This window comes from Pleurodeles waltl, chromosome 12, assembly GCF_031143425.1.
Source record: "Pleurodeles waltl isolate 20211129_DDA chromosome 12, aPleWal1.hap1.20221129, whole genome shotgun sequence".
In the NCBI taxonomy this organism is placed as follows: domain Eukaryota; kingdom Metazoa; phylum Chordata; class Amphibia; order Caudata; family Salamandridae; genus Pleurodeles; species Pleurodeles waltl.
In genome coordinates this window covers 671077326-671093209 of record NC_090451.1, presented here as the reverse complement: position 1 = coordinate 671093209, position 15884 = coordinate 671077326, and the positions used below count along the sequence as shown (strand labels likewise).

The window sequence follows — 15884 nt, the reverse complement described above, 5'->3', positions numbered from 1 at the left end:
CTACTCACAAGTGGTGGCTAGAGCAGCTCTATTCCATAATGTGGAACTACACTCGGAACAAGTAGAGGATGATTTTTTATTTAACACCCTCTCCTCAACCCACAGCTCCTACCAAAGCCTGCCGATGCTCCCAGGCATGCTACGCCATGCAAAGGACATTTTCAAGGAGCCAGTTAAAAGTAGGGCAGTGACGCCTAGGGTGGACAAAAAGTATAAGGCGCCTCCTACGGACCCTGTCTTCATCACCTCTCAGCTGCCACCAGACTCTGTGGTGGTAGGGGCTGCCAGAAAACGGGCAAACTCACACACTTCTGGGGATGCACCTCCCCCAGATAAAGAAAGTAGGAAGTTCGATGCAGCCGGGAAGAGGGTTGCTGTCCAAGCAGCAAACCAGTGGCGCATCGCAAATTCACAAGCGCTGCTAGCGCGATACGACAGAGCCCACTGGGATGAGATGCAGCATCTCATTGAACATCTCCCAAAAGATCTGCAAAAAAGAGCAAAACAGGTTGTTGAGGAGGGTCAAAACATTTCCAACAATCAAATACGCTCCTCCATGGATGCAGCAGACACGGCCGCAAGAACCATTAATACGTCGGTTACCATCCGTAGGCACGCATGGCTCAGAACGTCTGGATTCAAGCCAGAAATTCAGCAGGCAGTGCTTAACATGCCAGTAAACGAGAAACTTCTGTTCGGTCCGGAGGTCGACACAGCTATAGAAAAGCTCAAGAAGGACACTGACACTGCCAAGGCCATGGGCGCACTCTACTCCCCGCAGAGCAGAGGATCTTATAACACCTTCCGCAAAACACCTTTTAGAGGAGGGTTTCGGGGTCAGGCCACACAAGCTAGCACCTCACAGTCCGCACCGCCCACCTACCAGGGACAGTACAGAGGAGGTTTTCGGGGCCAGTATAGAGGGGGGCAATTTCCTAGGAATAGAGGAAGATTTCAAAGCCCCAAAACCACTACCAACAAGCAGTGACTCACACGTCACTCACCCCTCCCACACAACACCAGTGGGGGGGAGGATACATCAATATTACGAAGCATGGGACAAAATAACTACAGATACATGGGTCCTAGCAATTATCCAACATGGTTATTGCATAGAATTCATGCAATTCCCTCCAGACATACCACCAAAATCACAAAATTTATCAAAATACCATTCACAACTTCTAGAGATAGAAGTTCAAGCACTACTGCAAAAAAATGCAATAGAATTAGTACCAAGCACACAAATAAACACAGGAGTTTATTCACTGTACTTCTTGATACCAAAAAAGGACGAAACACTGAGACCAATTCTAGACCTCAGGGTAGTAAACACATTCATCAAATCAGACCACTTTCACATGGTCACACTACAAGAAGTGTTACCATTGCTCAGAAAACACGACTACATGACAACCCTAGACCTCAAGGACGCATATTTCCATATACCAATCCATCAATCACACAGGAAATATCTAAGGTTTGTATTCAAAGGAATACATTACCAATTCAAAGTATTGCCTTTTGGTTTAACAACCGCTCCAAGAGTATTCACAAAGTGCCTAGCAGTAGTCGCTGCACACATCAGAAGGCAGCAAATACATGTGTTCCCGTATCTAGACGACTGGCTAATCAAAACCAGTTCGCTCACACAATGCTCACACCACACAAATCAAGTCATACAAACCCTCTACAATTTAGGGTTCACCGTCAACTTTGCAAAATCAAACATTCTGCCAAGCAAAGTACAGCAATATCTAGGAGCCATAATAAACACGACAAAAGGAGTAGCAACGCCAACTCCACAAAGGATCCACAATTTCAACAGGGTCATTCAACACATGTCTCCAAACCAAACAATACAAGCAAGAACAATACTACAGCTCCTAGGCATGATGTCCTCATGCATAGCCATTGTCCCAAACGCAAGACTGCACATGAGGCCCTTACAACAGTGCCTAGCCTCACAGTGGTCTCAAGCACAGGGTCACCTTCTAGATCTGGTGTTGCTAGACCGCCAAACTTACCTATCGCTTCTATGGTGGAACAGTATAAATTTAAACATAGGGCGGCCTTTCCAAGACCCAGTGCCACAGTACGTAATAACAACAGATGCTTCCATGACAGGGTGGGGAGCACATCTCAATCAACACAACATAAGAGGACAATGGAACATACATCAAACAAAACTGCATATAAATCATCTAGAATTATTAGCAGTTTTTCAAGCACTAAAAGCTTTCCAACCAATCATAACCCACAAATACATCCTTGTCAAAACAGACAACATGACAACGATGTATTATCTAAACAAACAAGGAGGAACACATTCAACGCAGTTAAGCTTGTTAGCTCAAAAAATATGGAAGTGGGCAATCCACCATCAAATTGGTCTAATAGCACAGTTTATTCCGGGGATCCAGAATCAGCTGGCAGACAATCTCTCTCGAGATCACCAGCAAGTCCACGAATGGGAAATCCACCCACAAATTCTGAACACCTACTTCACACTCTGGGGAACACCACAAATAGACTTATTTGCAACAAAAGAGAACGCAAAATGCCAAAACTTCGCGTCCAGATACCCACACAAGCAATCCCAAGGCAATGCCCTATGGATGAACTGGTCAGGAATATTTGCTTACGCTTTTCCTCCTCTCCCTCTCCTTCCTTACCTAGTAAACAAATTGAGTCAAAACAAACTCAAACTCATTTTAATAGCACCAACGTGGGCAAGACAACCCTGGTACACAACACTGCTAGATCTGTCTGTAGTACCACACATCAAACTGCCCAACAAACCAGATCTGTTAACGCAACACAACCAACAGATCAGACACCCGGACCCAGCATCGCTGAATCTAGCAATCTGGCTCCTGAAATCCTAGAATTCGGACACTTACAACTTAGCCAAGAGTGTATGGAAGTCATAAAGCAGGCCAGAAGGCCATCCACTAGACACTGCTACGCAAGTAAGTGGAAAAGATTTGTTTGTTACTGCCATCATAATCAGATACAACCACTAGAGACAACTCCAAAACATATAGTAGATTACTTGCTCCATTTACAAAAAGCAAAGCTAGCCTTCTCTTCTATTAAAATACACCTTGCAGCAATATCTGCATACCTGCAAACTACATATTCAACTTCCTTGTATAGGATACCAGTTATCAAAGCATTCATAGAAGGGCTTAAAAGAATTATACCACCAAGAACACCACCTGTTCCTTCATGGAACCTAAACGTGGTTCTAACAAGACTCATGGGCCCACCCTTCGAACCCATGCACTCTTGCGGAATACAATTCCTCACCTGGAAAGTTGCCTTTCTCATCGCCATTACATCTCTAAGAAGAGTAAGTGAAATTCAAGCGTTCACAACACAAGAGCCTTTTATACAAATACATAAAAATAAGGTCGTCCTACGACCTAATCCAAAATTTTTACCAAAAGTTATTTCTCCATTCCATCTAAATCAAACGGTAGAATTACCAGTATTCTTCCCACAGCCAGATTCTGTGGCTGAAAGAGCACTACATACATTAGATGTCAAAAGAGCATTAATGTACTACATTGACAGAACGAAGAACATCAGAAAAACTAAACAGCTATTTATTGCATTCCAAAAACCTCATGCAGGTAACCCAATATCAAAACAAGGTATAGCCAGATGGATAGTTAAATGCATCCAAATCTGCTACCTTAAAGCAAAAAGACAACTGCCCATTACTCCCAGGGCACATTCAACAAGGAAAAAAGGTGCTTCAATGGCCTTTTTAGGAAACATCCCAATGCAAGAAATATGTAAGGCAGCCACTTGGTCTACGCCTCACACATTCACCAAACACTACTGTATAGATGTGCTATCCGCACAACAAGCTACAGTAGGTCAAGCTGTATTAAGAACTCTATTTCAGACAACTTCTACTCCTACAGGCTAAACCACCGCTTATGGGGAACTAACTGCTTACTAGTCTATGCATACCATGTGTATCTACAGCGACAGATGCCATCGAACTGAAAATGTCACTTACCCAGTGTACATCTGTTCGTGGCATCAGTCGCTGAGATTCACATGGACCCACCCACCTCCCCGGAAGCCTGTAGCAGTTCAGAAGTTACCTTCAATTTTGTACATTTGTATATATATTACTTAATCCTTTAATAGGTACATACTTACATTTTTCATTGCGCGGGCACTATTACTATAGTACAACTCCTACCTCACCCTCTGCGGGGAAAACAATCGAAGATGGAGTCGACGCCCATGCGCAATGAGCACAGAAGGTGGAGTCACTCGGTCCCGTGACTCGAAAACACTTCTTCGAAGAAAAACAACTTGTAACACTCCGACCCAACACCAGATGGCGAGCTCATGCATACCATGTGAATCTCAGCGACTGATGCCACGAACAGATGTACACTGGGTAAGTGACATTTTCATTATTGAATGTGGATGTGCTTTCAATTGGCTGTACTGTGCATGAACTGAAGTAGAACAGCTGTAGTACAATATTACTATATGTAGAATGTATTCTCTAACGTGCAGATTGTGGTATTGTTAATACCACACATTTGCTGCTCATGTAATTAGTCATGACAATAAACTGAAAAACTACTGGATTAGTCTGTAGAGCTCTTGAAAACTGTAAAGTGGGTGTAACGTGTGCAATAGAAGTCACTGGTTTTTGTGTGTTAAAGTGAATATGAACCTGATTTCACTATTTTAAAGGATTTAATGCACTGATGCAGTTTCAACTGTTGTGCATTCCTAGTTGTAATTCTTTTATTTGTCTTTTGTTCGCTATCAGTTTCATTAAGTAGTCGGGTAATTTCCACAAATCAGTATTTTTCTTTTATAGGGGTGAGTCCAGCATCGAGGCCGTCACCTGGAACACCAACAACACCCACAGCCAGTGGTCTTAAGAACACTGCCCAAACAAGTACCCCAACTCCTCAAATTCCACTTGGACACATACTCTCTAAAGTCGAGATTACCCCAGAAGGAATCAGATCTGCTCTCTCCAAGACCCCAGCTATTGCTCCTTCAGGTGTGCAAGGAAACATATTGTTTAGATTTCAACTCAGTGTGCATATCTGTTAGCAGTATCAAGAGACATTTATTTAAAACTTTAGGAATTGTTAGGCTCCCGTCACCCACACCCATAACATTGTATTGTAACAGGCAAGTAAATCTTAAAGTTCAAGAAAAGAGACATGTCGTCCCTCAAGCCTACAACCTACTAGTCTGCCTGATTTTTAACAAAAGATGAAACATTGCCAGTTATCAATGACTTAAATGAGGCACATACCCCACAATAGGTAAAAACTCCATTGTTCATGGAAGACTCATCCGGAATTCCAGCAGGGGTAACAGAACAGAGGGAGACCATGTGGGGAAAAATCACATAAAAACAAGATCAAACCAAGAGCCACAAATATAATAAAAAGAATAGCACTGGCATCTCCCTCGTCACGACTTTGCAAAGTATTTTATTTCATCCCAGGCCTGCTTTGATCTCTGATGCTTAACTCAACATGTTACAATGTAGTAGCAACTAGACATAGTCTGTTTGACGATCTGCATGATCAGGAAAGTGTAGCATTAACTTATGAAGACACGTTCCTTGTCATAAAGCCTTGTCCTGTTTAGCAGGATGCAAAAGTAGTTCTTAAATGCATGCAGTTGTTTTTGCTGTTGACAACCTACTGCAAGGAAACAATGTTCCTGTAAATTATAAGTAGTAAATATGTTTTATTGAGCCCTCAGTACGATTTACCTTCTAAATAACACTCTGAATCTTAGCAATAATTGTCCCTTCTGAGACTCTGCAATGAGGCAAGCATTCTGGTTGCCAATCATCTTGCCATGTGTCCGCTGACAATCTAGCCATTTACTCCAGATAGGAGTTCCAACCCCAGTAGGTTTTTGGATCTGGGCAAGTGGGTGTGATATACCTTCACTGAGCCTTGGGACTTCTAGCAAATGAATATTTACTGCCTGACAATCATCTTTCTGTTGTTGCACCCAAGTCTCCAAGGACAGCTTCTTTCACATTGGTCACCAGTTGGTCAAACGTGACTATTATTTCACGTAGGTCCATCTCAGTCTTGTGAATAAACGCATTCATGGCTTCAGAATGTTCTACATCGAAGTCACTTTTTTTTTTTTTTAACAGCCTACTGCAGAGTATGTAGGCTGCACTTTTTAAATTTTATAAGCATCCATGTCGTCACTCCTAATTGCAACCTTTTCACCCAGGGTTGTTGATCTCAATGAACAGGATTGAAAGTAGGGTTGGTCTTCATTCTTGTTTTTCGGTCTTGCTTCAGTCTCTCTTACCCAAAAAGGAGTTCTACGCCAGTTAAGATGATGGCAGAACTGGAAGTCCTATGTCTTCAGAGCTGTCTCACCACTTTGGAGCTGTGGTTGGGCTCTGCTCAGGAACCCACAAGCTGAGAGGTCACTGTGGTGAATGAAGACTTCAGATGCGCTGCATCAGCCTGTATGGCCAAGCCTATACTCCATCTTCCTTGTAGATAGAAGTAAACCAAAGGTACCTGTACACCACCTACAAAAGAGTAATGTTCAGCCTAAAAATGATCTGCTAGTCTCCCACACCACGTTGGTCCTTTCACATCACATTTTTGGGATATATGGAGCTGCCATCTTATGGTTTGTTTGCAAGGGACAACCATGCCTTTCACAACACTGCTGGTGTACTTGTGCCCAACACATGAGGGGCAGTCAACTGTGGTTTCACTTTTCCCCATTCTGCTTCTATGAATCCGAGAAGGGGGAACTGCACCACGTTTCACGTGCATTCTATAGGCAACTGTGTGAAGGCAACATTTTATGTACTTTTATAATTCAACCAATTTAACAAATGTTTATTGTATTGTAGCATTCTTATCTCTGAGATCTCCAAAGCACTTTCTAAGTAAATTCTACTTCCTAATGCTTGGATTGGAGAAATGTGTCATAGTTCCAGATCTGTTAGTGTTGAGTTTTGGTGCCATATGTAAGGCATGAGGGATCATATTTCAGCATTGACGCAGCAGATTTTGCTTAAGCGTATGTTGGTAACATGTGGAGAGTGAAGATAGGATCTTAAGTACCATCTACAAATCAGTCAGTTATTGTGAAATGGGATGTGACGGTCCAGAGTATCCTAAATTAGTGTGCAGTTTTCTTGTTGAAGTATGTATGTGTAATGTCTGAAGACTTTGCTTACCGGCATGCATTCCGTCTTAAGCTTATGATTATAAGATTAAGTGCAAGGACAAGAATACAACCGGTATATTCAAACTGGTCGATAGTTGCATGGTGGAACACACCAGGGAACAACTGAGTCTTTGCCCTCTGATTTCCTGATTGTTCCCAACCTCTTTGAGAGTGTGTCCCAGTACTTGCATATCTGGTCTGAGACCACCACCAAGGAGAGTGTTTCTTTAGATGGAGAATAGATAGATATGGAATTGAGATGTATGGATGGATGGATATAGAGATGGGGATGGATGGAGATGTGTGTATATGTGTATACATATATATGTGGATGGCTTGTGATCGATGTATAGAAGGATGGAGTGAGAAAAAAAAAAAAATATATATATATATATATATACACACTTTTTAATAGAAATCATGCAGGGAGGGAATAGAATGCATTGTGGAATCATGAGTTGTGCAACCACAGGTAATCTAAAGTTTCTCTTCTGTCTGTATTACATGAGTTTCGATAGTAAGAAGGGCAGGTTCCTTCCAATTAAAGGCCTGGTGTGTGTATTGCAGGTTGCAGCATGGCAGGCTATTGAACCAGGCTTTTTTAAGGCAGAGCTTGATTGGCAAGAGCCATGGGGGTCATCTATGGCCTTAACCTTAACTTGTATGGTTTCATACCACTGGGTTTTACCCAGCTTCTTGACCACACAGTTGGGTTTGCCGTTTGATTGTTGGTTCCAGCAGAGATCTGTGGGACACCATTCTGGTCCCCTGGAACACCTCAATTGATCTTCTCTGGTGTGTTGTATAGGAGACCCTCATAGCAGAGATATCCTCCCAAGCCCACCAAGTGAGCATGATTATAACTGATGCCTCTACTCTAGTTTGGGGTGCTCATCTGGAGGAGCTGGTGATTGTAGTCTGGTCTCTAGAAGAAAAGATTCTGTACCCCATCCTCCTTGAACAAAGGGCGATTCAGTTGGCGCTCAAGGCTTTTCTCCGTAACTCTTGTGATTGATACTCCAGATCTTGGCTGAGAGTACAGCTGCTATGTTTGACAGCAAGAAGAGCGCAAGGGAGTTTCAGCCTCTCTGTTGGGAAGCATTGTGACTGGTCATGGTCTTTTAGGTAAACGTGAGGAAAGGTAGTGAATTGAAACAGATGTAAAGCATTACCATCTTCAACAGGAAAGAAATGCTGGTTTGAATCACTAACTCCCTGTTTGTCACCCATTGTTCTAAGATTTTTGAAAGGATTGACAAACTTCTTTCCTTCTACTCCTGTTGTCATGCTGCAGTGGGACCACATCTTAGTTTTGATGTTTTTTTTATGGGGTCTCCATTTGAGACCCACCAAAGCTTTCAAGACTCATAACTTTGAAAACTGTTTTTCCAGTGTGCCCTCCTTTTACATGTTTTTCCTCTACAAGTTAATCCTTCGAACCAGAGCTTTGTTCACCTTGATGGCAGGAGGTATGGTGCATTGTCTGACCACATGCCATGTACAGCACTCAACATGCACTGCTTAGCCAAATGCCTTGGAGTGGAGATTAATTGCAGTGTCCAACCACAATTGTGTTCCTGAGGTTGAGCTCGGTGCCTGGCTGCAGGTTTGGAAAATAAGTGCATTATAGAAAAACACAATAAAATTCGCTAGGGAGAAAAAAACTGTTAGAAAGTGAGTTAAGTTTCTGGTTCAAACAAGACAGACCACTGAAATGTGGCCATTGTTTAGTGGTTTTAGCATTTGAGCACGAACCATCACTCACTTTTAAAGTTTAAGTGATATAGTTAATCCTATGAAATAAGTATTACATCACCCGCCTCTTCCATCCTAAAGAGAGCTCTAGCATGTTTAAAAAAAAAAAAAAAAAAAAACAACAAATAGAAGTAATAAAGTAAGGACACCCTTTATTCTCATAGAATCCTAAAATTGTTTTTAATCACAGACTATGTAATGTCTTGTTAAAACTTGCAACATTTGTGTTTATTAATAGTCTGCCTAACAGCCTTTCAACAAATAGTTTGATTACATTTGTTTATTGCAAATTGTGAATTTTATGATAATTGGACTACACCTCAAAGTAAACTTATTGTCCCTTTTTGTATTCCCTGTGTTTTTTTATTTTTTTATTACAATACACTATAAACATTTGTTGCCAATTCTTGAGTGTTAGCAGTTTTCTGTACCTGTAATAACGCTAAATAATGAGCAGACAGAAGGGACTTTGTGACCATAAAATCAACTTGATTTCGATAAGTTTAATTTTACTTATATTTTGCACTCTGAATTCTAATTGAAACTTTTCTCTTTTCAGGTTTGGCCTACTTTCCGAATGTTCCTGGAAACCCAGTTGTACCCAATCTGTCTACATCACAGAACACTTCATCTCCTACTAACAACACAGTCTCCAGTATAAAGGATATAAGTGTTCCCTCTAATAGTCAGCCATTTGTACAAAAAAGCTTTCGTTTGTCCCCTAGTTCTTCTACTCCTGAAGTCTCTTCCACTTCTGTCACCCAAGCGTCTTTGGACCATAATCCAGGGCTGCCAAACTCTAGTTTCAAACCTTCCAGTAATGCTGTTGAATTTACTAGCCTTCCCCCTTCCACGGAAAACACCACGAGCCAGGCTTCAGGGCTTTCTGCGACTAAGACAGAATCTGGGTCTTCATCGCCAACTAGCCTTGAAATGAAAATTCACAATTTCTTAAAAGGAAATCCGGGTTTCAGTGGGTTAAATTTAAATATTCCAATATTAGGCAACTTGCCTCCAAGTAATGCTGTGTCTGAAAGCCAGTCTAATGATTTTCTTCCTGGTCCAACGAGTACATCGATGGACAATGTTGATGGAACACCAGTACGTGATGAAAGAAGTGGCACTCCAACCCAAGATGAGATGATGGACAAGCCAACGTCAAGCAACATTGACACCATGTCACTATTATCAAAGATAATGAGCCCTGGATCTTCTACTAGCAGTACAAGGTCACCACGGCAGATCCGAGATGAAGACTATCGAGAGCTATCTAATTCATTGGCTTCGTACCGATCGTTCAGTCTCGGAATGGAATCTTCACCTACTGCATATAGACAATCTTTAGACAACCTGGATCTCCCCTCATCATTATTGGGCTCCCCACCAGAACATTTTTACCCAGATACGTCTTTTCAAGAAGATGAAGATTTTCGTGATTATGAATACTCTGGCCCACCTCCCTCTGCTACACTTAATGTAGACAAGGAGCCTCCAAAGTCTGTTTTAACATCAAGCACTCTCTTAGATTCAGAGGAATATCAGCAGATTCAAAGTAGTTACAGTCATCGGTCACATGAGTTTGGCATACAGCCTGTTTTTTCTCCATCTATAAGATCCATGCTTGATCAAGGTGACAGCTGTACTAGATTGGCAGCATCCCCTGAGTTGTATGGAAATTATAGTTTAGGAGGAAATGAAGATGGGTCAGATGGAACACCAACAACTAGTAACAAAGACCAATTTTTCACGCCAGACTCCAATCATAACTTTCCACAATCCCTCTTGAATTCTGTTTTGCCCCAAGCCCAATTCCCAGATTCTCCTCATTCAGTACCACTCAGACAGAGTTTCTCTACTCCAAATACACATGCTGCCACTTCTTGTTTACCACCCATGTCTAGTGTTGAGACCCCATTAGGCTCTTCTATTTCTGCTACTTCAACAATTGAGTTTAAGAACATGCTAAAAAATGCCTCCCGTAAAACTTCAGATGACAAACAGTTTGGTCAGTCTTCTAAAAGCAGCCCAACTGAAGGGGCCAATCTTCTTAGCCACACTGGAATATCTCATGAAGAGCAGCAACTACAGGAAGAGCATTACCGTATAGAAACAAGAGTGTCCTCATCCTGTGTAGACTTACCAGATAGCACAGAAGACAAAGGAGCTCCAATTCAAACCTTAGGTTATCAAAACTCTCCTAGATTGTCAGGAGAACCAATACAAACTGTGGAATCGATCAGAGTCATTGGTAAAGGAAGCCGAGGTCCCGAGAGAGATGGGGGCAGAGTAGGTTGGTTTGAAATGAGTGGCACAGAAGGTTCGTTTGATAATGGCCAGTCAAGTGATTTGCCACCACTGGGTAGTAACAGTGGATCAATTTTTAATAACCAGTATAAGGAACATGTTTCACAATTCCAGGATAATGTAAATAATTTCAGAACAAATAATTTCAATCCTCCTTTTGAACCGCGTGTGCCACCACCTATTCCCCCTCTCTTTGAAAAGGACCTTCACACTCATAGAGAACAAGCTGGTCCCCCTGGACCACCCCAGGGACCATCTGTGGATCATGGAAGCCTTTTCTCTAGAGATCATCCTATTCCACTAATGCCACCAATGGATCACCCAAATCTGTTTTCAAAAGAAACACCAGCTCCACTTCCAGTGCCGCATGGTGTTCCTCCTCTTCCTCCGGATCACAGTGGATGCCCTTTCCCTGTCCCACCTCCTATGCCACCTCTTCCAGAACATGCAGTAATTCAATTTCCAACCCCGCCGCCTCCACCACCTCCACCTGTAGAACATGGAGGCCTTCCATTCCCCCCTCCTCCCTTGTTGGATCGAAGTGGAGTTTCTTTTCCTAAGGATCATGGAGCTGTTCCTCATGGAGCAATTAAAGAACACTACACGATCAACATAGGGCCACCAAGGGATCATATGTCTGTACCTCAGCGAGATCACAATGGTCCTCCTAGAGCACGAGAAAACATAGGGCCACCCATCCACCTAAGGGAGCATCATGGACCACCTCCCAGCAGTTATCCACCTCCTCTTCTGGGACCACCACGGAGAGACAACTCAGTCCAAAACAGATTGATGATGAGAGACCCACGACAAGACTTTAGGCCTAGGGACAGGTTTAACAGCCTAAAAAGGCCACCACCTCCTTTCCCAAGGGGACCTCCATTTTTTCCACCAAAACGTCCCTTCTATCCACCCAGATACTGAATTCAACATATGAAGGTATTGTGAACAGTATAAAGAACAATTGAAGTATCTGTTTTTTGAAGGTCCCCTAAAATGTTTTCTGAGATGAATTAATTTCTTGCTATATCATTTACTTGGCATACTCCACGAAGTGATTCTTCTCTCCTGGCTATAAATAAGTTGAAAAGAATGGCCTACTATGCTGACGTCATTTTCTTAGGCAGCTCACGTTTTCTCTGCATTTGTTTTGTAAAGCAAGAAAAGAACACACTTCCTTTTTGTCACCATTGAAAAGATAATGGGCCCGAGAATGTACAGCTTGTGTTTCTGTGGAACCAAGAATAGTAACCCAGCCTGTGCCTTTTGATGATGTGTCCAGCCCACTGTTCACTGATGTCTTCTAAGCCTGGTCTTTTACTGCGGTCCCAGTTGTCTGGATCAACACGAAGTTTACAATTGTCCAGCTAGGTGAGTCACAGGAATAGGGAGGGCAATATGCTATTGTATGAGCAGGTTTTTCTCAAATGTTCTAACTACTAATGGCTCCCTCCTTGCCAACTTGCCCTTCGGTTTATTCTGTTTGTAGTATAATTCCCTTTTCCCTCCTGTAACTGCAAGACCATGTCCCAAGTGGTGACATTAAAAAGCCCTCCGCATCAATTCAGAAAATCATCACCAAGTCAAGGGAAGAGGACGAAGAATGAGCTACTTGGCTTTCCATGGTTCCAGCCTCAAAGCTTTGATATCTGCCTGTTCTGCCTTTAGACGTGCACACACTGGAGAGACACCTACCTGTAACCCACGCTTGGATGGAAGCACACAGATTTGCATTTTATTTCATTGAAAAGTATGTCACAGTATAAGTATCTCAAGAGTACATACATATTCCATTCATGGGTTGATATTTGGATATGATTTCTGTGTCTTTTTGGGGACTAACTCTGTCTTAAATGTGTTTTCTAGGTTGGCGGGCAAGCACATTTTGTTAACTTCCATTTGGTTGATTGTTAGTAACCAAGCTATAAAAACGTAATCCTGTTCAAAGGAAGAATGCTAAAATAAATATATAAATTGAAACAAATTATAGAAGCACAATGATAAACACCTCCTACAATGTTCTTGTATCCTGTTCGAGCAGACATTTCCATAAAACTGAGCTATTGGGTTCTATGTTGGAAAATACTTTGTTTTCCATTCGACGATGAGTTGAATTTTATTTGCTGCTTAGTGTATCGACTAAAGCTAGATACATTACTATTTCACAAAGTTAAGATTTTTTTTTCTTTGTGCATTCTTTTGCCATGGGATTTTTATGTGTGATAGCGTACATCGATAAATTTAATCCTGTGCGTTGTCGAACCATGAATCCATTATAGCTATTAGAAAAAAAGTTAAGATTACAAAATGTTTAACCTAAACCATTGGTAGATATACCCCACAATACAAAATGACACTTCAAACTTGATGAATATACCCCATTTGCTAGAGGATTACCTTTTTTGGACTAGGAACCATGCTTTGTTAGTGACCCAGTGCAAAAGAATGCGTATATCATACTCTTTTCATTAATCTCGTAGAGTGCTCTTAACAATATCTTCTCATTTTGTCAACGGAACTCTCGGATTACAAGTAAAATACCTGGAGACGTTTATTGATTGTAATTCCTTTTTTTTTCATCAGTAAACCCGAACTCAAGTTGGTGACTAATGTATTGTGCACTGTTTAGGAGTTGTCTTTTCTTGCTTGATCTGCACTTTCTGTGAATGTTTTGAAACCCATCTGCTCTGCCAAAGTAAACTTTTTAGGGGTGAGAATGGCTTTTGTGCAAATGGGTACATTGATGTTCGCAATTATTTCTGTTTGAGAATTTACAGGTTTGATCTCTCAAAAACCTGTAGCTAAGCTTAAATGAGACCCCTTGCTGGTATAAGAATAGAATACACTTTCTATCTAGAACGAATGTATGTTCCCTTACTTTTGTAGGACCTTCACCACAAGCTTTACTTTGTCTAGTTTTTTTCCCCCTTATTTTTAGAAATGCTACTTGAAACATCTTTAAAGCACTGTCCTAGTTGTTACTACTATGCTAATAGTAATAACTTGCAGATATTTTCACATGTTGAAATTCCAAACATTGATTTAGCTGGTTACGTTTTGGAAAATGTCAGCTATTCCGTATACATTGTTGCAATTTCTTTAAAAAGCCTTGTTTTGGTTACCCACGATGTTACTGATCTTATTTGTGATTCAGTTCATTATATATACTTTGACTTGTGTAATTCATATTGGCAGCTCAGTTTCTGCATTTTATGTGAATTAAAAGATATATCTAGCAAAGATTCAGGTTTAAAAACACAATTAGCCCTTCATACGTCAATGGGGGTCTTCACAATGTCTCTCTTGTTCTTAAATCACATTCAAATCATTTATTACAACTTATCGTGGGCATTTCCCATCCTGCTGCTTAGCTAGCAGTACTGAAAAGTAGAGACGTATCTACTAGTGAATTACTGTTTGAGTAAAGCAACCTGATTAGGTAATGTGAACATGCTGCTTTGACAAGAAAAAGTAGCAGTAATCATATTCAGGTAATAAGTAAAGAGCGGGGTTGATGTCTAGAATATTGCTGTACATACTGATTGCTTTATTTTTTTAAACTCCATTCTTATTCAGTCTGGTTACATTGCATTAGCCAAGTTGGATTGCTTCTCTTCCGAACTATTGCTTGGAAAACGCTGTTTGCATTTGAGGCAGAAATAATAAAACTGTAGTTAATTGGACATGTGTATTTAAATATTTTAAAATAAATACAACTAGATTTGTTGTTTTTAGTTCCATACAGTTAGAAGTTCTACGTAAAATGTTTAACACCAACCATACAGACTAGAGGCAACAGGTCCAACTCAGCAGTCAAATGATGTGTAGTTTCTGTAAAACAATATCCTTGTATTAGTATATGAAATCGTATGCTGGAACGGGTTTCACAGCCAATTTAATATGAAAGCTTCTTTATGTGATGCTTTCACAATGTATCTACTTCATTTAATGTGATCGGACACAAACAGGAATAGTCTATAAAAGTTTCACCATTCACATCGAAAGTACTTAAGGGGTTACTATTTGCCGAGTGGTGGCTGTGAAGTTCATGTTCTTCTTTAAGAAATGTCTGACTTGAAGATGGGTGAATATTTTCTATGGGTACAGTTTGCTTTGCTTTTAGAAAATCGTGATTGTATAGTTAAGTAAGAACATCAACAAAATATAGTCATGTTCTGTAATAAAATAGAGCTATTAAAGTGTCCTTTTGCATTTAGGAAGGAGAGGCATCCATTGTTTGTAAAATAAAAAGCACTATGTTCGAGTATTCCTCCCAAAGGATTCATCCGTTCACATTTACCAACCCTTAAAGCATATTCTGTAGCAAGTACAAGAACAGTGTGATTTTGAGAGAAATCGTGGGTATAACAAATGCATGCAGCAATGAACACTGCTCTGAATGCAGTTTTCCCAAAGGTATAGTATTTCCTTACTATTCCTTCCCAAAGTACAGAAAATAGTTAAGTGTTGCAAACAGATGGCAAGCTGAATTTGGGTAATAAAATAAAAATCTTTAAGAGGTTTTTTGTGAAAATTATGTGTTTCCAGTCACCGTATCTGCATCTCTTGGGCCCCGCAGCACACTGTTTGAACGTCAGGCT

General features: G+C 41.0%; 1 protein-coding gene across 4 annotated transcripts in view; it reads left to right on the top strand.

Annotated features, from left to right (window-relative positions):
* Nucleotides 1-15884, top strand: part of RPRD2 (regulation of nuclear pre-mRNA domain containing 2) — a 162620-nt gene that overhangs the window by 121572 nt on the left and 25164 nt on the right. For 2 of the 4 annotated variants that reach the window (XM_069218560.1, XM_069218558.1), the window contains exons 10-11: nt 4862-5050; nt 9539-14966. In XM_069218560.1, coding sequence (XP_069074661.1) covers nt 4862-5050; nt 9539-12207 — 2858 coding nt within the window. In that variant the 3' untranslated portion in view covers nt 12208-14966. Of the gene's footprint in view, nt 1-4861; nt 5051-9538; nt 14967-15884 lie in introns of those variants that run through there. The other 2 variants (XR_011200055.1, XM_069218561.1) reach the window with 2 other exon arrangements.